General features: G+C 33.5%; 4 protein-coding genes across 4 annotated transcripts; 2 read left to right on the plus strand and 2 right to left on the minus strand.

The window, feature by feature from the left end:
- The first annotated feature begins 206 nt into the window (after positions 1–206).
- Positions 207–10,682, plus strand: HELRODRAFT_114428 (hypothetical protein). The gene is made up of 16 exons (XM_009026739.1): positions 207–367; positions 2,129–2,154; positions 2,625–2,707; positions 2,843–2,882; positions 3,229–3,363; positions 3,856–3,962; positions 4,713–4,769; positions 5,037–5,105; positions 5,524–5,647; positions 6,049–6,114; positions 6,355–6,410; positions 6,742–6,818; positions 7,610–7,658; positions 8,473–8,543; positions 9,355–9,421; positions 9,783–10,682. Exons 2-16 carry the CDS (start codon positions 2,148–2,150, stop codon positions 9,831–9,833), a joined length of 1,059 nt encoding a protein of 352 aa, XP_009024987.1. The 5' UTR covers positions 207–367; positions 2,129–2,147; the 3' UTR covers positions 9,834–10,682.
- Positions 10,683–14,526: 3,844 nt separating this feature from the next.
- Positions 14,527–15,580, minus strand: HELRODRAFT_85962 (hypothetical protein; the record flags this gene model as incomplete). Its single annotated transcript, XM_009026679.1, has 3 exons — positions 14,527–14,700; positions 15,125–15,280; positions 15,362–15,580. 3 exons carry the CDS (start codon positions 15,578–15,580, stop codon positions 14,527–14,529), a joined length of 549 nt encoding a protein of 182 aa, XP_009024927.1.
- A 1,056-nt stretch (positions 15,581–16,636) lies between these two features.
- Positions 16,637–18,953, minus strand: HELRODRAFT_178643 (hypothetical protein; the record flags this gene model as incomplete). Its single annotated transcript, XM_009026740.1, has 3 exons — positions 16,637–16,824; positions 17,022–17,157; positions 18,261–18,953. 3 exons carry the CDS (start codon positions 18,951–18,953, stop codon positions 16,637–16,639), a joined length of 1,017 nt encoding a protein of 338 aa, XP_009024988.1.
- A 2,650-nt stretch (positions 18,954–21,603) lies between these two features.
- HELRODRAFT_178644 (hypothetical protein) lies at positions 21,604–22,242 on the plus strand (the record flags this gene model as incomplete). Its single annotated transcript, XM_009026741.1, has 2 exons — positions 21,604–21,719; positions 21,831–22,242. 2 exons carry the CDS (start codon positions 21,604–21,606, stop codon positions 22,240–22,242), a joined length of 528 nt encoding a protein of 175 aa, XP_009024989.1.
- Positions 22,243–22,858: the final 616 nt, after the last annotated feature.

The raw sequence follows: 22,858 nt of genomic DNA on the forward strand, positions 1-22,858 counted from the left end.
GATGAATGAATGCATTGAGCAGTCATTGTCGAGCTAACTTACGGTGCTAGAGATGAATGGTGCGATGTGGATAGAATGTTGATAGGATAATGTGGATAGAATAATATTGATAAAATGTAGAAAGTATGTGGATAGAATAAAACAAAGAACTAATTTCGTTCGTTGACAACAACAACAACAGATATTTATAAATGAATGACATGCACATGTAAACAAATGAGTGAGATTTTTAATGGGGAAGGCTATTTAATGTCGCCGTAATTTTTACTGATGTCCACATTTACGCTGAATATATTAAAGATTACAAATATTTGGTCGTAACGACGATTTGCTAATTTAAATTTAATTAAATTAAGAAGAGAGTAAGAATTTGATTTCATATTAAATTAAAAACAAAATTAATTAAAATTTTACAATTATTATATTAATTTTATAATCTACAAGTAAAATTTTCATCTACTAATTTATATTTTATTAAAGATTTAAATCAATAATATTATTTATTATCAATTTATTAGTTGAGAAAAAACTGAAAGTTACTTACAAACTTACTAGTATCTAATTCCTAATGCTAATCTATTGATTTTCTATTATTAATTAATCTGTATTGTTTTTTTATATTCGTTCAAAATTTAATTAATTAAAAATTAAATCAAACTTTAATTGGTTTGTGAAGCCTTGCCAGCAAGTTTTCTTAATTTAACATTTAAAAAAGCCAAAGTGAATAGGAAAGTATTTTATTATTTAATTAACCTTTATAAACCTTTTAAATTTAAAGTTTTACCTTTACTTTTTTATTAGAAAATATTTGTAAATGAAAGAATATTGTTAATTAGATCAAAATTTTGCTGTGGTAGTTACTAATTAAATTATAATAATTATATCAGTAATTAATATTCATATAATAGTAATGTAGTCAGTAGTGGCAATTTAAGATTGCTTTATTAATTTCTTATGCCTATATTGTACTAACTTATTAATAATGCAATTATTTATTGAGTTACTAAGACAAAAAGTACTGCAGATATTAAGAAATGATATTAGTTAGTGAGATACCACACTATGTTGTGAAATGAATGGTGCTTGTTACTAAAATGAAAATCCAGTAGATTTAATGTCTGGCGAACTTGCTTCTTCAATGATGATCTGTTTGTTAGAATGTTTAAATGTGTAAACAGGATGAAAATAACAAGGATGTACTCTTTTTATCATCACTTCACAACCAACTTCACAATCAACGTTGAAATTAATCACATGTATGAGTCTTTCTAATGAATTTAGCTTCATGTTCAGTTTTGAGAAACGAGACAAAATCATTATTCTTTTAATTTAAACAACCGCAATAAACTTCCAACATTTTTGTGTATGGCTACCTGGTTGACAGTTACAGACTGACCTATCAGTTTGACACTGGACTGCATATATCAATGTTAACCAATGGTTATTGTGTTTTGTATCTTTTTTTACATTTCTTTAATATTTTTAGAGGTATCAGCAACAAACACACACCTCATGTAAATATGCATGAATCGATGCATCACACACATCACATCTCATAGGCATAGAATCTCTCTGCATTTGTACCCACTGCCTGCAATAGCAGTGCCATGTCATGCTGTGTGTAATTATATACATGCTATATTTTATTTGGTCTTCGTTCCCAGATAGCTGAATAGTGTTGTTGTTATTAAATTGAATTCTTGAACAAGTAATTAATTTGACTGCTGGTTAATTTTCTGGTCACAAATCAGATATTCTTTCCCATTTTTTAAAATTTTCATTTAGGTCATTTTAACATATAAAGTAGGATTTACGTATTTGATTTTTATGTTCTGATTTTTTCCCTCAAAACGCTATTCTTTTATTAATCATTTCTAGTCTATCTAACAATTTAGCACTTGATAGTAAATCACCAGCTATCATGATTGCTTTCCATTTTATATCTGCGCCATATTTTTTACTTTACAATTTTAAAACCTCAAATGTTTAAAATATAAAGTTAATAAAAATTTGTACGGTTTTAAAATAAGAACGTGATGTAGGTGTAGTATATTATATTTAAACTGCATTTGCACCCACAAACCTTAAATTTGAACAATTTATTTCAGGTAAGTACCATCTATATACAAAGTATCCTCATACAAGGAATGGCAGGTTAGCATGCATTTAAAATCAGTTGTTCTCTGTAAAATTTGTCATCAACTTAAACGCTAAATGTTTCGGCATATGAATTTATGAATTCATCTGCTGCCGATGTTGGTTCACATAATTTATTAATTAAAATTATTGACTTCTGAAAGGTCAACATTGTCTGAATGAAACATTTGTTTAGCTCTGTATGAAATTTATTTAACATTTTGATTGGTGCATGAACAGAACACTTATGTAATTATAATTAAAGAACAAAAGTGTAACTCCAGCGTAGTTGGATTTATTTGCTGCACCTTAGTTCTTGAAGGATGCTGATTCACTTATAGTTTATTAATTTATTATGTTTATTTTAACATATCACCAAATGGTTCATTTGACGTTTCACTAATTCTCGTTTTACAATAAATAATTAAAATTTCTAAAAAGTTTTCAAAATAATGAGGCAATTTTATTTTGTTTGAAATTGTCGTAAGAGGGAGGCGTGGATAAGAAGGACTCAGAAGAGGAGCTGCACAAGGAGGTGGTCGAGCTTGATAGCAAGGAAGTCGTCAAAGAAGTATCGGCTTCAATTTATTTCCATCGTTTTCATCGTTTCTTGAATGTGCACATCGTTAAAGCAAATATCATTAAATACCAAATGGATTAGCATAATTTATTTATTTGACTGTTGAACATTGAAACACCCTCACAGTCTGCCTGCAACAACAACTTCCTGCAATCCATTGCAGCAAGTAATCATGTCTTCTCGTTGTCCTGGTTTCATTAATTCTTCAATTTCTTGTTCATTTAGTTTTAATTTTTGTGGCAACCTCATTTAAATTGTTGACTTTTTGCTAATATTTTAATTGATTTTGTTATATTTGATTCCATAATGTTCCTGTTAAATAATATTTTGGATTTTAGTACTAAATCATTTTAAATATTCCTAGTTTCGTTATTTTATTTTGTAATTTTATTTTTAATCGTCAGATTATTTTTATTTAAATTACGAGATTTGAGACCTGATAAATTTTATTGTGATGTTAGATGCACAAAAAAGTTGAAAATAAAACAAAATATGATAATAAAAAATGTAAGAATTTATGGGCTTGTTCAAGTCGAAGCCTGAAGATCGTTCGTTGGTGTCGGTTGATTTGGATGGCGTCGTCGAGTTCATAAGAAGTGGCAGGTGCAAGAACATCATCAGCATGGCCGGGGCCGGTCTCTCCACGTGTTAGAAGACATTTCTTTCCCAGTTACTTTTTTATCTCTCTGTCTGCTTCACTTTTCACAAATTGTTTTTCATGAAAATTTTCAAGATTGTTCCGTATTTCAAAAGTGAAAGAGTTTTGGTTCATTTAAAGTTATTGAGGTTTTAAGTAGTAATTTTAATCAATAGCGTTGTATTGAAATATTACCATGCTTAGATGGTAGCAAATACCTTAATTGACGAGTTTATACATTTAATCGGCAACAATCTGTGGCGCGGCTATGCGGCAGATAGACCGGTTGGTCTTGCATTGCAGTCACCCAGTTTGAACGCAAGGATGTTTTTACAGACATGTTTTTTTCTTTATCGGTAATCCGCTCTCTGCAACGTCTGCATACGCGTTCGTTGCGTTGTGTGTTTGTCAAATGTTGAGGAAATAAGTTTAACAGTTTTCATACTTCACATTGATGATTGATTGATTGATTGATTGATTGAACCGCCAATTACCATGTTAGCTGCAGGGATTCCAGACTTCCGATCTCCGGGATCAGGCTTGTACGACAACCTGGATGAATACGACCTCCCATACCCTGCCGCCATCTTTGACCTCAGCTACTTCAAGGTCCACTCAATTTAGAATTTTTGTTGGTTTTCATATTTGATATTCAGCTATTTAAATTTAACGCAATGAATTGTGCATTGCAATAGTTGATGTAAATATTTAATTGCAACGATTGCACCTGACATGGTGAGGATGATGATCACAAATGTTCTTTTCACAGACTATGGATACAATGGATATGGCATAATAATCATCTCCTGCCTAATAATTTTTTTTAGTTCTATGGATTTAAACGCGTAAACACTAAACATTTTTCGTAGTAATTGACATCTTATGGATTTTTTTTTACTACCGAACGTCTTACTATTGTTTTTTATTGTTAAACTTTAGACAAATTTTTCAACTAAATGTCAATAAATTGACAAAAAAAGCAACTAGGACTATAATCGCTAAAAAACCGTTTAACAACATTAACTTAAATTCACTTTTCAACAAATATAGCGATTCTACGTAACATATTTGTTAGATTGACCTTGATGTTATATATATATAAGAACAATGTATATTTATATATATATATATATATATATATATATATATAACGCGTCTGCCATATCCAGACAGACGCAAAAACTGAAAATTCAAAAACACGATGTCGGGTAAACCATAGACATCGCAAAAAAAATGTATATATGTATATATATATATCCATGCCACAGACTCACTTCCTTTGTTGCGTTTTGTTGCGCTGATGTTTTTGATTGCCGTTTAAAAACTTCACTTCTTATTTTTTAATATTTTTTTTTTCAGAAAAACCCGGAACCATTTTTCGTGCTTGCAAAGAATTTGTTGCCTACAGAGTTGATAGTAATTTAAAATTTCTGACGTCACTCAACATTTTATGTTTTGTATCACGTTTTAATTCAACGTTTACATGTCGTGAACGAATCACTTTCTCTACTTTTTTTTCCTTACAATTTTATTCCGGAAAATGTTTTCAACTGATTTTTTACCATTCTATCATTGAAATGACTTTTATTGTTGAATGTGCCAGTTGATGTGCATGTACGCTGATGTATGCGTTCATGTTACGTTACGTTCGTGCTGATATATTTACAACTGCTGCCAATCCAGCCTACCCCATGCCATCACTTCCTCAAACTTCTGCACGACAAAGGTCTTCTCATGAGGCACTACACGCAAGTTGGTTGCCTGTCTTATTTCTGTTGTTAAATTTTTTAGGTAAAAGCTTTTCTCCTATTTCATAAGAGAACGTCGTTATGAAGTCATCAAGACCACTTTCTTTCGTGGCAAAAGCTGCAACGGCTCAGCGTTTGGAGGCGCGGTTACCTACTTCGAACGCGGAAGCGTGAAATGCCTTTATTATCGCGCTTGCTTTTTGCATACGTTTGTCGATGTTTAAGTATTCTTCAGAGAGTTACAGTTAATATATGCACCAACAACTAAACTACTTACCTAATATATGATCATCGATTGATTATTTCACCGTAATCAATATCACCATCTTTTTTTTACTACCTTCGCCGTCATCACTATGGTCTCGTATTCGTCGTCGTTTTTTTTTATATCCGGTGGTTCACTATTTCTTTCCCGCATTCAGAACATCGACACATTGGAGAGACTGGCGGGTCTGCCGAACGAGGTGCTGGTCGAGGCGCACGGAACTTTCAACTCTGGCCACTGTCTCAAGTGCAGATCGAAATATGATTTCGACTGGATGAAAAGTAACCTTTCATTCAATTCCATCACTCAGTTTAATAAATCAATGAATATGTTTGGTTGAGTTGCCCGGTTTAAGAGAGATAGGACAGCTGGTTCATTTCCAATTTTTCAACTGTGGCGAGGAGAGTTGTAGAATAGAAACAATTGTATACTTAATTTTTTGTGGCAATTATTAAAATTTGTAGCCGGGTTTCAAAAATAATCATATTTCCCATCATTCAACTGATTTAATTTATCCCAACCGCAAAAGTATTTATTACAAAATATAACTATAATAAATTATGCTATAAATAAATGCTAAAAAATAAATTATACTAACAAAACTATAATAAATTTTCATTCATGACATTTCTGTCGTGAATTTGTTTTCAACGTCACACGCACGACTATCATCGCCCTGCAGATAAGATAATGTCTGACACTGTACCAAAGTGTATGAAGTCTGGGTGTAAAGGAGTTGTTAAGCCAGGTTGCTTTAATGTTCGAAGCCTGTTTATTCATTTCACACATTCTTCCGAAATTCTTATCTACTTATACTTTATACTTTACTGCAAATAAATGATGAAAAACATAATGAATAGCTATTCATTATGTTTTTCATCATTTATTTGCACATATATTGTTTTACAAATATTATATATAGTGTAGGGTTTCAAATTTGAATAATTCAGTTACTTAGAATTTGAATAAATTAATGATTTTATTGCAGATGTGGTATTGTTTGGCGAGAATCTTCCCATGAAGTTCTTCTCATTGTTGATACAGGTGGGTTTTGTATTTTTTTGCTTGTTATGTCGCATGTTTTATGTTATAAATTCAAGTTGTCCACATGCATGTATAAGTTGGTAATCTTCATATATTTGTTTTAAAGTGGCTTATGTTTCAGATTATATGAACATTTTATACACAAATTAAATAAATAGAGAATTGTTGGTCTTGGTTGCAATATTAGCAATCATTTTTCTTGTTTTGTTTATTGATGGTGCTTAGTTGGACAACATCGGTGGTTGGAAAATGTGATTCATTTGCTATCCACGAATTGTTGAATTGTCTTTGATGCAGTTTTTCAATAAATGACATAAATTGTATTTGAAAGGATTTCAGCAAATGTGATCTGCTGATTGTGCTGGGGACCAGTCTCAACGTCCAGCCGTTCGCTTCACTCGTTCACAAGTCATCCAACTTTTATTCTCTCTCGTTTTTTTACTTATTGTCAAACTTTCAAAACATTTATTAGTGATCATATATCAAGACATCAAGTTATTTTTTAGTTGTAAGGCACATACGCTGTTCATTTTTTACCTCAGTCCATAAGCCGGACGGGAACTTGAATGCTTGAAGAAATTAAAATCCAATTAGTTGAGAAAAAACGCGATGTGAACATGATTTGAAAGTTCTTTGAACATTAAGACTGACGAACGCTGATTCTTTATCAAACATATTATAATACATGACATGATAATACATTAAATAATAACTATTAACGATGAAAATTCTATGGTGAGTGAAAATGTGAAGTTGTACGTGGTGTTGGATGACTGACGACCGAACATGGAAGGGTTTGAGGTGGAATTATGCATGCGAGATGTATTTCGCACAAACATTAATAAAGATTGAGTGATAGCGAAGAACGTCACGTCATGATTGTAAGAAAAACGAGCTCTGAAAACATCATTTTTAAGGTTACGGAAAAAATAAACTGGTCAAAGAAACATTGAGATATAGATGGTTGGAACGGTGTGGATGTAAAGAGTTAGAGGATGAAATGTGCTGAATGGAAAGAAATATACTGTCCCGGTTCTCATTTCTTTGAACTCTCAATAAAACGCTTTGCAAAAGATTAAATATTTGTTTAGATTTGCTTGAACTAACTAAATTTTCATTAAATAATTAATTAAATTATTTGGACATATGACGGTCCATTTTATAGATTTTTGTTTTTTTCATTTCGGCACAATATACAGGGTTCCAAAGAAATCTCCGCGTCTTTATGTCAATCTTCAAAAGACATCAGTAAGTTGGCCATTCATTCATTTTATCGTTCTGTATTTTTTATGATCAAATTACATTTATTTAGTGACTGAAAGTATGGGCATGATGAAACGTACTGTAATAACCGCTGGAATGATCAAATTACGCTCAAATTATTTGTTTTTCTGTTTATTGTTATCTTTGCTGTATTTGTAATCTTAGGATCGTAAACCAGAGGAATGTAAAAAAAGAGATCGTAAAAATCTACCGTTCAGGCTAAATATAGGTCCTGCGTAGGTACAAAAGACTGCCAGGTTTCCAGCGAGGTTTGAAGCGAAGTCGTAAATGTGATTTATATGGTTACTTGGATTAGTTTAGTGTTTCTATGACTGTTGGCATTCAAATAAACGTTCAACAAAGTTTGCCTTTGAAGAAGATGTGTCCATCTATCGGAAATCTGGAACCTACGGAATAACGAACACTTGACGATCGTTGGAAGCTACAACACTGGTGTCGAAAATATAGAGGTCTTTGAAGTTATAACATTAGTGTTGGTAGTTACGAACGTCAAGGGTTACAACAATGCAGACTATAATTTTATTATTAATAACTTAGCGTTATTTTTACTAGCGTTTAAATAATTAATTTGTATTGAATTGTTACAAATGTCGCAAGTTTTCAAGTGAATGTTTGTGTAAGAAAATAAATGTTCATCCTGTAAGAAAATGAATATTCATCATATAAAATGTTAACCTTTCGCTTTTCAGCTTGCGAGAAAATACATTGATTAGTACTTATCAAAATAATGAAGAGTCATTAATAGAAAGGTCATGTGAACCTAACAAATTGTACACAGGGGAGCTCTTTCGCTTCATGGCTGATCGGTGGTGGGTCTGGCTTCAAATTTGATGATCCCGACAATGAAAGGTTCAATAAATATACACTTAACTAAACTATTATTTATATATATAGTCTTAATTTTATTGAAAATAAGTATTATTGTCCAATTTCATCGTGAAAATTTTTAATAAAATTGTTATTCAAGTTCATCATGCGTATAGGCCTTATTTCGATTTTTCACAAATCTTCAGTGCAGGTTTGGTTAATATAGTTTCTTTAAACAAAGCCAAGTTAGTTCTTCAGCAAAGTGAAAACACCAACTAAGGAACTCAATGAATTGAGCTATTTCCAAAAAATTCTATTAAGGAAAATTGAAGACAAACTTCAAAAAAATTAATGCACACAATTTGGTAGAATTCATACAATACTGTATAAAATATGGTCTTCCAATATATCGAAGAAAGATCTGCGTTGGAGTGGAAACTCTTGTTGCTTGTTTTTTTTCCTCGATCACGTCGGGGTCACCAATTTGTTGGGGTTGCGTTTGATGATGAGAACACCGAACCAGAAGAGCAGTGAGCGGGAGAAGAAAAGAATAGTATTCGTTTGGATAGGCTGGACACGTGTTTCGTCCCTATATATATATATGTGTGTATATTATATGTATTATATATATCTGTGTGTGTATATATGTGTGTGTGTGCATGTCTGTGTGTGTGGTGTGTGAGCGTGTGTGTTTTAAAAAGTTATATAAAGTTATATAAAACCATCTTAGTTGGCAATGTTGTAGTTTGAATTTTAAATACATATAAAATGCATCATTATTGTAATGATGGCATATATTTTTATGCAAAATTAATCAACTTTTAATGAATTGCATTAAATGTTCGTTTGCAAGGGATGTCTTCTGGAAGGGAACCTGCGACGACTGGTGCCAACTGATGGCAAAGAAACTCAACTGGGAGGTTACATCATACTTGCTTTTTCATTCTTCACTTTTTAATTGCTCAACTGAAGCTAAATATTTTTTCTATATGCTTTATTCTTTTTCGGATTCTGATAAACTGAGATTTGTGTTTTGAAATTTCCGTGCAACCGTCATGACTCCACACATTCGCATACAACACAAGCATTCGAACTAAAATGCCTCTGCAGACTAAATCTTACGGTGCGAAGCACTCTGAACCTTCACGTCGGTGACAACAATTTTAATTAATTGGAAATAAATGTTTCAACGGATGCCCTGCGATGCAAAAATCTGTCATGCTCTGCTGACTATCAATGTTGCCAATGCAATAATTTAGTAAATGATTTTTTTTAAACCAGTGTGAATTAAACGAACTGATTACGAACCAAACGACGAAAATTATAAAGTGAAAAATATTAGAACAGAATGGACCTGTTGCTGCAATTGAAATCTCCTTACAAACATTAAATATCTAAAATGTCTCTTACTCCTAACTGCAACGATATTGAGTGTCGGGCGACCTTACCATCCGTAACATTCATTGTTTGCATTTAATTGAAACCGCTGTCACTGATTGTTCATTTTCTTCAATCGGAATGATGACATTTTTTGTTATTTTAAGTTTTTGTTGGTTTTTTTTTCTTATCATCAAATAACAGGCGTTAATTAAACTGATTAACGCCAACAATTCTGTAAAATTCATACAATACTGTTTATAAATAATTATACATACATAACATCATGGATATATACATACATAATACATACATAACATCATATTATATATATCCATGCATAACATATATGTATTATATATAGGCTGAAAGGAGACCATAATTGATGCAATATTTGATAAAATTTACCGATGTTTTTTTCTCCACCATGAACGCAAACGATTTTCTTATTAATTTCAATAAATTTGGTAATAATTTATTACATTACTGTTAGAAATATTGAAAAGCTCAATCGTAAACAAACATTCAAAAGCTTAAAATTCGGTAGTTTTTATCAAATAATGCACACACACACGCACACACACACACACACACACACACATATATATAATCTGGTAAAAGGCCATAATTAATGCGGTAATTCTTAACCACACCTTTTTAACAGCACTATACCTAACCAAACTCTTGTCATTATTTATATTATTAAAATTAGAATATTTCGTATATATTTTGTACTTTTTATGATACGTTTGTTGATAAAACATATCATAAGATATTATTTTAACAATAAAACATAACACCAAAGCAATAAAACAACACCAAAGCAATTGGACCGAACAAAGAAACCACAGCATATAGTAAAGATGACAGTGAAATTAACAAAGTCAGTGATAACAATAAATGCCTATTGATGAAACATTTCGATGTTGTACTTAACTTTTCACTGTTGGATGCGTTTTGTCAGCAGTTGTCATTAACGCCTAATTGCAACTTTCTACCTTTTGACTTTTTATTTTAATTGCGAACGTTTTAGTCGTAAAAACGAAAAACTAAAGTGGAGGACAAAAATTAATGATTCAATAAACGAACGAACTGCAACAACTTGTTATGTGGAGCTAGAATTTATTTATTTGTTGGCAGAATTATGTGAATACGATTGATGATAAAACAGATGATTAATGTAAGAACACAATCTAAAAATAGTTGGCGTAAACTATCGAGTATGAAATTTAAGACAAAAATTGGTACGAAACTGAGGACATGTCAATGAAATCGAAAACAAAAAGTGAAAGCTGTCTTAAGAAGGCTAAAAGCGTACTTATGCTCCAATAAAATTAAATTCGAACAACTGTCGATTAAGTTAAATTAATTAAACAAATGATAAAACCAAATTATATTAGTCAACAAATTGGATAGTATAAATAAATACTCCTATGTACATAATAAATATTCACATTCAAAATTAATAGATTACGTTTATTCACAAATAAATTAAAATTAATTAAAAATCCGAATTAAAATGAACTTCTGCTGACGGATTGATTTTGTTAACGCGGGTGTTCCTAATTCCAACAGATTGATTACTTAATATTTTTAACATTCATCGCCGATAAGCTCTCCAGCACCACAGACCATCTGTAATCTGATTCACTGACGTGCAAGTATTTCTGGTCGTCAAAGAATTTCTTTGCCCCCTTTGTGTTTAATTAATAAATGGATAAATCGTTAAGATTGTAGTCATCATTATTATGTTAATTTTGAACATCGGAACTGCCGTAAGCCCATACAGACATAAAAATATACTCCATCGTCATCATCGTATGTTGCATCGTTACTAAATTAATTTCTTCATTACGAGTTTTGTCAAAAAAAAACTACAACAGCGAATCTTCCAAGCCAGAAACAAGTGCAAACAACTAAATCGTTCTCGAAGAAATTGCATCGATAGCGATGATAGGATAACTCCGTAACGTAACGTAACGTGACATAACCTAACGTAACGTGACATAACCTAACGTAACGTGACATAACCTAACGTAACGTAACGTAATTTTTTTATGGAATCGGCATCCGTAGCGTGGGTAGAAATTTTTTCCAAGGGACTTGATTTTTTTATGAACCGTTTCGCTTCATCCACATTTCTTCAACAATTTTCACATTAAAATCAGTATTTTTAGTATAAGTTGGCCAAATGGGCTCAAATAATTTAAAAAATTAAATTTATGCAAGGGTTTTGACAAATTTTATCTTAACAATAAGTAGGGGGGGGGTGCAGCCAAAAAGCCACAATTTTCTGTACGCCTCTGGTTCGTGTAGTTGCGTTGTTGGTCAAATTTATCTAATCAAGCGTTTTCGTGTAAAAAATGTTCTGTGCCACATATTTTATTTTGTATTCTTAAAAGCTCGCATAGAAAGTCGGTGTTGTCCTTTTCTGGTTAGCCATTCAACGCATTCTGCGAGAAAGTTCAACATTGACGAATCACTGTTGTAAGAAATGGGGAAAGCGTACGGCAGTGATGTCCAAAATCGTTCGAAATGTGACTACTTAAATTTTAATACTAGTCAACGTTGTAGACTCATACAGTTATTGCAAGTCAGCGATCAATCGTCTAATAAGAACTTTTATTCCAGTTCAATTAAATAGATCTAGGCTGGTGATGAGGGTCGATTGTTGCAACTCACCGTCTAGTCCAGCGTGCTGACGCTGCCTGCTGCAACTTTTTTAGTTTGAACTCATAGACAATCTGCTTGCATCTTTGCACTGATCATTTGAGCATGAACTTTATGATCTGATTGCATGGTCTCTTGCAAAATGTACGCACAGTTAACAAATTGCAAGCTTGAGGTTTATCAATTTGAAAATGGGAAAATATTTTTACAGGTATAATTTTATTGTTTTTAATTATTTATTGTTAACGGTTAGCTGTATAAGGTGCAACGCAATGCATTGAAATGAATTTCTGTCAGCAGGGCTTGGTGGCAGTGGAAGTGTTAATATAATAATTCCTTTTATGTATTTCTAAATAAGTAAAAGTATTACAAACTTAAATTTTACAATTATTTAAAACGCATATAAATGTATCTTTTTAGGACACTCTGAACATTTATTCTCGTCACGTGTCAGGGTCCGATCAACACTGCCGACATGTAAATTATATTCAAGTTGAATTGTTTTTTGCGATCGATTGATGATGACAACAAACACCAGTTGAAGCTTCAAATCACAGCACTAATGTCACAACGAATAAATAAATAAATAAATAGTTGATTCTAACTTGAAATTCGTGTTGTTTGAGGAGCAGTTTGGACATCCTGATCATGCACCTCTTCACGGCTGGCTTCGTCTCCGAACTCATCAGGTACATCCTTCAATATTAAAGTGGTGTTCACAGTCTCGACAGCTTCTCTTAAATATCTCATTAATTTGTTTTATTTTGTTTCGTTTACATTATTTACAGCTAAATTATGCTGCAAGCATCCTGCTAATTAAAGTGCATTGCAATAAATTAAATGCATGCCGGAGGTTTGAAATGTGATAACAATATTTTGCAGCATATACAAGTTCGTCAACATTGTTATCTTATATACGGCCATATTACATGAGCTACTACTTTGTTTCAACAACGAAGGGTCTATTGAGGTACATTCCTCCTACACACCGTCCCCATCTTCACAATCACGATTCAAAGTGGATTCGTAAGTTACTTTTTGAAGATGCCCTGTTCGTCGTACTCTTTGCAGTGCAGTTCCTTCGTGATCTGGACGGCCAGGTTGACGGCAGCTGAGGCTTTGATGGACGCGGGGATGCTGCTGAAGGAGGCGTCGGTGAGGCTGGTGGTGGCCAGGTACCGCGAGAGACACTCCGTCTGGGCGGGTGCAGTTCAATTGTTATCGAATGAATGGTTCGTGGACGAGTGCTGTTTGTTGTTTTTAGAAAAAGTTATATCTTAGAAATTATTACCGCACATATTAAATAGCCCAAAAATATGTATAGCATCAATTGGGCGGCGCGATGGTGTAATGGCTAAGGTGCCTGGCATTGTTGACGCAGTGTCCGGGTTCGAATGCAAAAAAAAGATCCCCGCCTATCACATGCAAAAGTGTGTGATGCGTTTATTCACGTGTATTTAGGCACCGCGTGTTTGTTGTGATAATGATAATGCGCCTCAGTCGCTTGCCATGGCGCTATATAAAATAACATTATTTAATTCATCATAAAATAACTTAACATATTATTTTATCAACTTTTTGAATTTGAATGAAAAAACCTGAACGAAAAATGTTGATTGATTATTTTGAGTTGAAGTTATTAAAGTTAGATCAAAATTAATTTTGAAAAATATTTAGTGTTAAAGATTACTGCTGTACTGAAAAAATTTAAGATTATTAAAGAGATTATTATAATTATAATATGATAATTTGAGAGCGTAACACAGCAAAAAATTGTCGACATATTGCTGATGATGTGTAAATGGAAATATAACTGTTGATACAACAAAAGAGGAACTTGAAAATGTTTGATTGCACGTGAGCACCTCGTCGCGGTACTTGCTTCCTTCATCCAACTTGCAACCTTTCAAAAGAGTTGGAATGAAGTGGGCCATGGCTGGAGAGAACACCTGGCGAATTTTTTTTAAACTTAACGTCATCATAGTAACATCAATTTAACCTTAACTTTAACTTCGTTAATTAATGCTGTTGTGTTAATCTTATATGATTGAGAACCAGCCTGGAAGTGAAGTGTTCTCAGAAGTTGAACTTCGAAGTTGATGACCTGGTCGAACGTATACAAGTTCTCCGTCAAGTAAGTCAGGTCCCTCACCTTCGCATCGTTGCGAACGAGTGGAGAATTTTACAACATGAAAACATCCAACGGTGAAAATTTGCAACATGCCAAGTGCAATGAAAATGACCTACATTAAAACTATTCTTAAGAAGTTAGTGAAAAAAACTAGAAAAATGAATGAATTGTAATATAAAAAGTGAATTAAAGACTAAAAAACAAACAAAACAAACAAAAATGGCAGTGGCTTAAGCAATTAAATTTTTGAGAGGATGGAAGAGGGCTAAAACAATTTAAAGTTGAAATTTCAATCAAGATTTCGTTAAATATAATTTAACCCTCAATTGAATTATTTGCTGTGGGAAGCTTCAGCGGTAAAGATTCTCTATACTACGCCTCTGACGACCAAACAAATAAACGATGAATTGAACAACGAATTGAAAGATGGCCTAGAGCAACTGACCTCTGGAGCACTCCTCTCTTCATACTTGCAGGCCACAAGAACGGCCACGATGCCCAGCAGTTGAAACTTGCTCAGCGGGATTGCCTCGCGCGCCACGTACCTGTCGATCATGCTCACACTCAGTTCCAATGTCTCAGGCAGCAGTTGCAAGTGGCTCTTAGACAATCATCGGTCGCAATTAATTATTCAAATTATATAGTTTATTTAGTTATGATAAGGAAGGGAAATGTCTCCTACAGCAACTTGTATGATCCAATCGACCAGGATGCTTCTGGACCTGGCGCTCAACTCCTCGTTGTCACTCAGGATGTTCTGCCTGAAGTTCTCTCTGCACTCCCACTCCTGTTCAGTGCAAGGTTCGTTCAACTTGCTTACTTTTGAAAATTTTGTCAACGTTATTGGAGTTAAATAAATTTGAAATTGAAATGGTTCCCACAATTTGATAATTATTATCATATTTTGATCGAAAATTTTTGTATTCAGTACTGAATAGCCGTTCAAAACACATTCGTCAAGCATTTTAAATGTGAAAAATAAATAAAAAGCAAAACAATGTTTGCACCGCCATTCAGGAACAACGCAAACAACCTGCAAGTAGAGGAATATGTCGTCAGCATATTCGTTGCAATAAAACAATTCATCATCATCATCATCATCGTCGTCGTTGTTGTTGTTGATTCGTGCCAAACATTTTCTGGCGTCGTTTTTATAGTTAGCATCCTGGTAGCTTTTGATGTATTTGCTGCAAATGACGTCATCATCCTGACAAGCGTCATCCTTACAATTCCTGCTCAACAGTTTGCTTGATGTGGATTCGGCGGTGCAAAGCATTGCGAACGTGATGGGAGACGGTGGAAGGTCTTCCACGGCGCTGTGTACTGCTTCCACTGCATGGCTGCCTGCTTTCGTTCGTGCCATGGTCGAGTTGGTGGGATTCAAAAAGTTAACAGTTAACTAATTGTATGTGGTGTTAGTTGAAGTTAGTTGAAGCATTCGAGCCACGATTAAAATTGTTAATCAAGGAAGAATGAATATTGGTTTAATTTTAAAATATTTGGTCCGCCTAGATGTGGAGCATTGAAGCAACATCATCCTTTTATAGACTAAATTTTAAGTAGAGTCAAATTTGACGAAAAGATTTAATTGGCCAGTCAGCGGCAGATATCGTTGGTGACCCTCATTTGTTTTATTTCTAACCGTTACAAGAAAAATATAGACGTAAATATACTAAAGGGAAACAGATTCCTTTGCCGAAGTATCAAATTAATTATAAGAATTCGAGTCAATCGTGCTTCATTGATTTTGATTTATTTAATTGATTTTGTTTGCAAAACTTATCAGCAGGCCAACACGGAGAAACTCTCAATCAAGTTAACTTTGGTGAACCACAAAAGCACCCATGCTCACATTTGAACGAGTTTCATTATGAGTTGAGTTAAAATCAACTCCAACCAAAATCGTTGAAAAGATTGACTTGAATTTTTTCACAAATTTATTTTTTCCGCATGCTTTTTAGTTCAAACTTTCAAAAGAAGGAATGAAACCTGCCAACTCACCTGCCAGCCCCTCACTGCCTTCAGCCTCTGCACGTTTTCTCTTCTTCGACAGTCGGTGGCCGTTCCAAGCAATCAAATCTGAAACGATGGAGACGCTTTCGTATAAGGTTCGTATAACAATTTCAAAGTTTGGGCTTTCAAATGCTATGTAGTTTTCAAGTTATTTAAATTTTTAATAATTTTGGTGAGACGAGTTCATCGTCGATTCTACAAGAAAAAAAAAATTCTAAAACATTTTTTAAAACTTATTAAAATTAACGCTAAACGTTCTGCAAAATTCACAAAAATAAAAATGAATCTCTATTAATTTTAATTATCTTATGAAAAACATCTGCATTTACCAGAAGTTGGTCCAGATAATATCGATGAAGAAGAAGATGATGATGATGAAGAAGAAGAAGATGATGATGATGAAGAAGACTTGTGGCGAAATGAACAAGATGTTTTGTCAACTTGGGCCAACTTCGACTTTTCATCCTGTTTCAAAACAATTTATTCACATCACGGAATGCATTCACAGAGGCACTTTTGTATTGACCAAACAACAATTTGAAAAAACATTCCAGGCCAACAAAAAACATACAACAACATTTACGCCTTCCAAAGTGTTAATTTTCTGTGGCAGTTCCGAATAGATGAAACTGTCATTCTAATTTTTTTATTTTAATTAAAGTAAGACAAAAATTAATTTAAAAATTGATTTAAATTCAAAGAACAGTGCTTAGACGGGCTTGGTTGGGATTTTCCTTGTCGGTGGTGATGGCTCTAGACATTTTTAAGGATAATCAGACTTAAAACTAAATAAATGAAATAACAAATTGATAAATGATTGGAAATGATAACAAGTATTGATTAACTGACAATAATTTTTAAAATATACAGAATAAGCTAATCTCGATAATGCACACCTTAGCACCATTATTGGAGCTTCTAAGCCGTTAAATTAGAACAAACAAACAAACAAATTCAAAGAAAAAAACGAAACTTATCCTGTTGTAAAAAGATTAAATGAGAGTAATAATAATAAAGATAACAGTCAAATACATATTAAACGTATCAACCCATAAGCATGGTTGAAGATTTGTTCTAAATAATGACATTCAAATTGTTGAACGAATTGACTAAAACAAATTATCTAAGAAAGTTAGCAATTGGCAAAAGTTTAAATGAGCATTATCTTCCAACTGATTAAACGCTTAATCTTTTGTTCATTTGTTGAAATGGAATGTCTAATATAATATAACATAACGAACAATACATACAATACTTTTTTTGCATTGTTTTTAAATATAGAGTTATTGAAATTCTATCTATCAATAGATCATTTCCATCTTAAATATTATTGACAAAGTTTACTGAAAACTCCAAACTAAATTGACTCAGAACAATGTGCCACATTCGTGGAGTTATAATAATTCGGATTGTTAGCTACAAGCCAAACTAATTCATTCAGGATTATTTTTCATGTCGATAAAAGGCGAACTCAACGATGGTAACCAGTTAAAAAGAAAAAACATGTTGAAAAACACATACAAAATTTAATAAGTATTTATTATAACATTGTTTTGAAGCTTACTCACCTTTGAAAGACGTAATCCAAAAGTTTGGTTGTTGTTACAGTTGTTGCCGCTGATGTTGTTTTGTGTTAAGTTATCAGTAACCAGAATTTTGAGTGGAGCCTTTTTCAGGGCAAATTTTGTGCGGTCGTTGGTCCCTTTTGTGACTGGTTTGTTTTTTGTGAGGTAAGATTTTGTCGGTGCAATTGTAGTCCTGTTAACGTTCCTCACATTTTTCGATTTGGTTTCATTGCTGACTTTTGGAGCAGCTATAAGATTGCTGATGTTGCTGTAAGGGAGATGTTTAAAATTTTGAACCTTTCTCCTATCATTCTTGTTGTTGGCGCAAACATTTTTATTCAAGTTGCACAGGGCAGTCCTCTTTTGAGCCGCTGTCTTTACAGCCTCTTTGTCTGCCATTCTTATGCAGTTGCTGGTGTTGTTCTGGCTGTTGTTGTTGTTGTTGTTGTTGTTATTGTTTTTTGTGTGGTTGGTGTTTTTTGTGTGGTTGTTGTTGGACGTGTTGTTTAACTGGCGTAAGGTGGCAGTGTGAGTTTTACTACGCAGATTGTATCTGCCATCATTTGCCACAATATTTGTGATGTTGTTGTTGCTGTTTTTGTTGTTGATGCTGTTGTTTCTAGCATTAACGAGATTAACGTTAAGATTAAAACATTTTTTAGTGTTATTATTTTGAATGTTTTGAACTTTCAACATTATAAGAATTGCAACTTTATTAAAATATAAATATAATTTATGAAATCAGTCAAATAAATAAATTAAATAAATTAGTTGCGGAAATATTTCCAATTAGGAAAACAACAGAATATAAGTAATTAACAGACAATGCATTTTTTTCGAACTCAGATGACAACACAAGTAGCACTCCTTCCAATTTTGTTTCATTAATCTTTGTATTCGCGTGCGCTTGCTTATATGATACTTGCAAACGTTATTAAGCATTTAATTTATTGCATTATGCAATTGGAATGGACATTTATTAATGAAAAAATTATATTGTTTTTGTTTAAACAATTTAACGTTTAAAAATTTACTCTACAAAAATAAAGTATGGTTGCGAACGAAAACTAAACTTGTTACAAAGTGAAAGAATTTGTCGACTTTCCGTGACTTTCGTTTGAATGAGAACTTATGTGGTGAAATGCGTGTTCCAGTGTTTTAATATAATAATTTTATCACATTTAATGCTGCCGAAAAATTTGTAAATTTCAGACTAGCGTAGATTTAAGCTTGATTCTTACTTAGACATCAGTTTGTGCATTCGCAACCATTGCTAGCATGCGGCATGTAGACTGACAATTTTGTTTCGAGTCACTCCGCTGAACTGTCGATAATTTCATCGGATTCCACTGTCTCACTGACATGTTCAACGAAATTATTCTCCTTTAAAAACCCTGCTACATGAATAAACGCGGAATCTATTGTTCGGTTTATTTGGAAGTTTACCTAGGCCTGTATAATAATAAATGTTTTTGTTATCGCTAGTTTTTGCATAAAGGTTAATTATATTGCTGTTCCTTTGGTAGTTTTCGATTTCAATTTTTTTAACTAGAATCCAAGTATCAAAGAGCTTACTAAAATTAAAATGTTGATAAAATATGTTCTCAAGAATTAAGTCTTTTAATTGGTTAGTAGAATCTGGATGTCAAAGAGACGCAGTGAACATGCACCTCAAAGTTTCTGAAAATTTTTTTTATAAAAATGTTAAATTCATTCAAAATGTTTTATCTACTCTTATGTTTTTTCGTCTTTAACACTAAAAATTGAAAATTCTTTTTTATCGTGGCACCCAAAACACTAGCAAATAACATTTTAAAAATTACATTAAAAACAATTTAAAAAAACGCTTACATTATTACTCTTCTTCTTCTTGCTCTTGACATTTCTTCTGCGTTTGATACTGTTGACTATTCTCTTGAGGCTGTTAGATCACTCATTTAATATTACCGATTCTTGTTTATCTTGGTTTTCTTCTTATCTCTGTAATCATTTTTATTCTGTTGTTCTTAATAAATCTATTTCTAACTCTTCAACTTTTACTTTTGGATTACCTTAGGGTTTTATCCTTGGCCCTCTTCTATTTGTACTCTATACTTCTGAACTATCTCGTGTTATTAATAATTTTTCTTTCACTAGTCCACTATATGCTGATAATTCTTATATTTATTTTTCTTTTCATCCATCTAATCTCGAAAGTGTTCTTTATAATCTATCTCTATGTCTTTCTTCAATTATCGCTTGGTCTGACTCTATATATCTTAAACTTAATCCTTCTAAGTTTGAATTAATTTGTTTTAATAAATCTAAACGCACAATCACTATTCCTCCTATTATCTTACTTGATTCTAAAACTCTTGATGTTTCTCACAAGTTTCGTAGTCTAGGCTTTATCTTTGATTCTAGCATGTCTCTTTCTTCTCAGATTAATAGTTTTGCTAGAAGTTCTTATTTTCATCTACGTAGAATAAAAAAAACTTTTGTCCTTTCTTGACGATCCTACTCTTCTTCTTCTTGTTTTTTCTTTAGTATTATCCAAAATTGATTATTGTAACTCGCTCTACTATGGTCTTTCTGATTCTAAACTCTATCCTTTAAGTAAAGCTTTTAACTCTGCTGCTCGTCCAGTTGCTCGTGCCCCTTTCTTTTCTCATATATCTGCATATCTTGTTCTCTTGCACTGGCTACCTCCCTTTTTTCTTAACTCGTGTTAAACACTGTTTTGCTAAATCTGCATTTGCTTTTTTTGGCCCTTTTTTTGTCTGGAACTCTCTACCTCCTTCTCTGACTATTGTTACCATCGATTACCAAGTTCAGTGCGGATTTCAAGATCCATCTGTGCAAAATTCGCCGGGAGCGCTGTTGAACATCGCGGAACTAACGCTTTATAAACTGATTGATTAATTAATTGATTGATTGATTATAAATTATAATGAACTCTAAATGAGAAAGATTTTTTCCAAACAAATAATAAATATGCATTGTAGGCAGATGTACCACCACATGTCTTTATGTTTAAAGTTAGATGTACCACCACGTGTCTTTATGTTAAAAGTTTACGGTTCTGATTTGAAGAAACGAATATTCTAGTAATAATCATTTGAACTTTTTATTAAATAGATAAATTTTTTAGCAAATTTTTTAAGTTGACAACAACAAAAAATTCTAATAAACGGTAATTGTGATAAAATTATCTGCAACGATAACTCAGAAGAATTATTTGATGATAAACCATAGTTAATTATAATTCATTCGCCAGTTCCAGTTCTGAATACGTTTCATAGATTTGAGAAGGCTATGGGAGCAAACCCAAACAGAAAATCGCTAGCACCTGCAGTTGGTTATGAAGATGGTTCTGCTCATCAACTCGGTGTCAGTTCCGACTAAACTGTTGCGTCCATACAGGTCAGTCATCACGTTGCAATTCATTGAGCCTGCTGATACCGGCCTTTGTGGAAAGAGAAGGTGTGGCTAGTTCTCACGAAACTTTTTCCACCTTAAACTAATTCAATTGTATGACGACAGGCACAGGTAGAGGATACTACTGGAAGTGTCTAGCCACTATCCAGCCCGTAGGCGGCCTTGCTTTTTTCTCCGGTGCTCCCACACTGGGAGCACCGGAGAAAAAAAAGATAATTTCTATGAACAGCTTAACACAGCTGTAAACGCGACGCCCTTTGAACACCAATTGTTTGTGCTGGGTGACTTCAACGCACAAGTGGATGTAGATCATGACATATGGCGTGGAGTACTGGGGCAAAATGGGCTTGGTAAGGTGAACTCAAACGAAATAAGGCTTTTTGAGTTCTGCGCAGTGCAAAAACTGGCTGTGACAAACACGGTCTTCCAATTGTCAAACAAGCTGAAGACTCTGGATGCACCCACGATCGGGACACTGGCATCTGATCGATTACGTCATCACATGACAAAGGGACCTAGGCAACGTTTGCCTCACCAGAGCTATTCAGGCGATAGCTGTGTGGTCTGATCATCGTCTTGTCAAAATGTCCATGTTCTTGACGGTCAAGCCAGTCAAGAGGCATCATAAGATGGTAAAATTTAACAGGTTGGATGTGGCTAAACTAGAGGACAAGTCAACTCAGGAGTTTTTCAGCCGCACATTATGCATCGAAATGGCTGACTTTAATTGGCCACATTTTCAAACTGTCGTACAAAAGGTTGCAAGAAATGTTTTCGGTCACCGCCGGGGTGGGCATAGGGGCTGGTTCGATGAACGAGATACGGAAGCTCGTAGATTACTGAATGTTGTGCACAAAACACATCTTGCTTGGATAAATGACAATAGCAATGATGCAAAGATGGTAGCCTACTTAAATGCACAAAGTATCTCGCAGAAGGAGCTGCGCAGCATGAAGGAGTCCTGGTGGGCAGCGAGGGCTGATGAATTACAGGTAGCCACTAACCGTGGTAATCTGAAGCTATTTTATAAAGGCCTTAAGATGGTATATGGTCCATATGGTTCACGTGACTTGGGAGGTATTACCAGTGCGTTCACGAGATGGTACGTCGTTGATAAAGGATGGCCCTAGTATCATGGCCCGCTGGGCAGAGCATTTCTGCAGGGTGCTAAATCAAAAGACTTT

Source organism: Helobdella robusta (genome assembly GCF_000326865.2).
Source record: "Helobdella robusta unplaced genomic scaffold HELROscaffold_49, whole genome shotgun sequence".
Classification (NCBI taxonomy): domain Eukaryota; kingdom Metazoa; phylum Annelida; class Clitellata; order Rhynchobdellida; family Glossiphoniidae; genus Helobdella; species Helobdella robusta.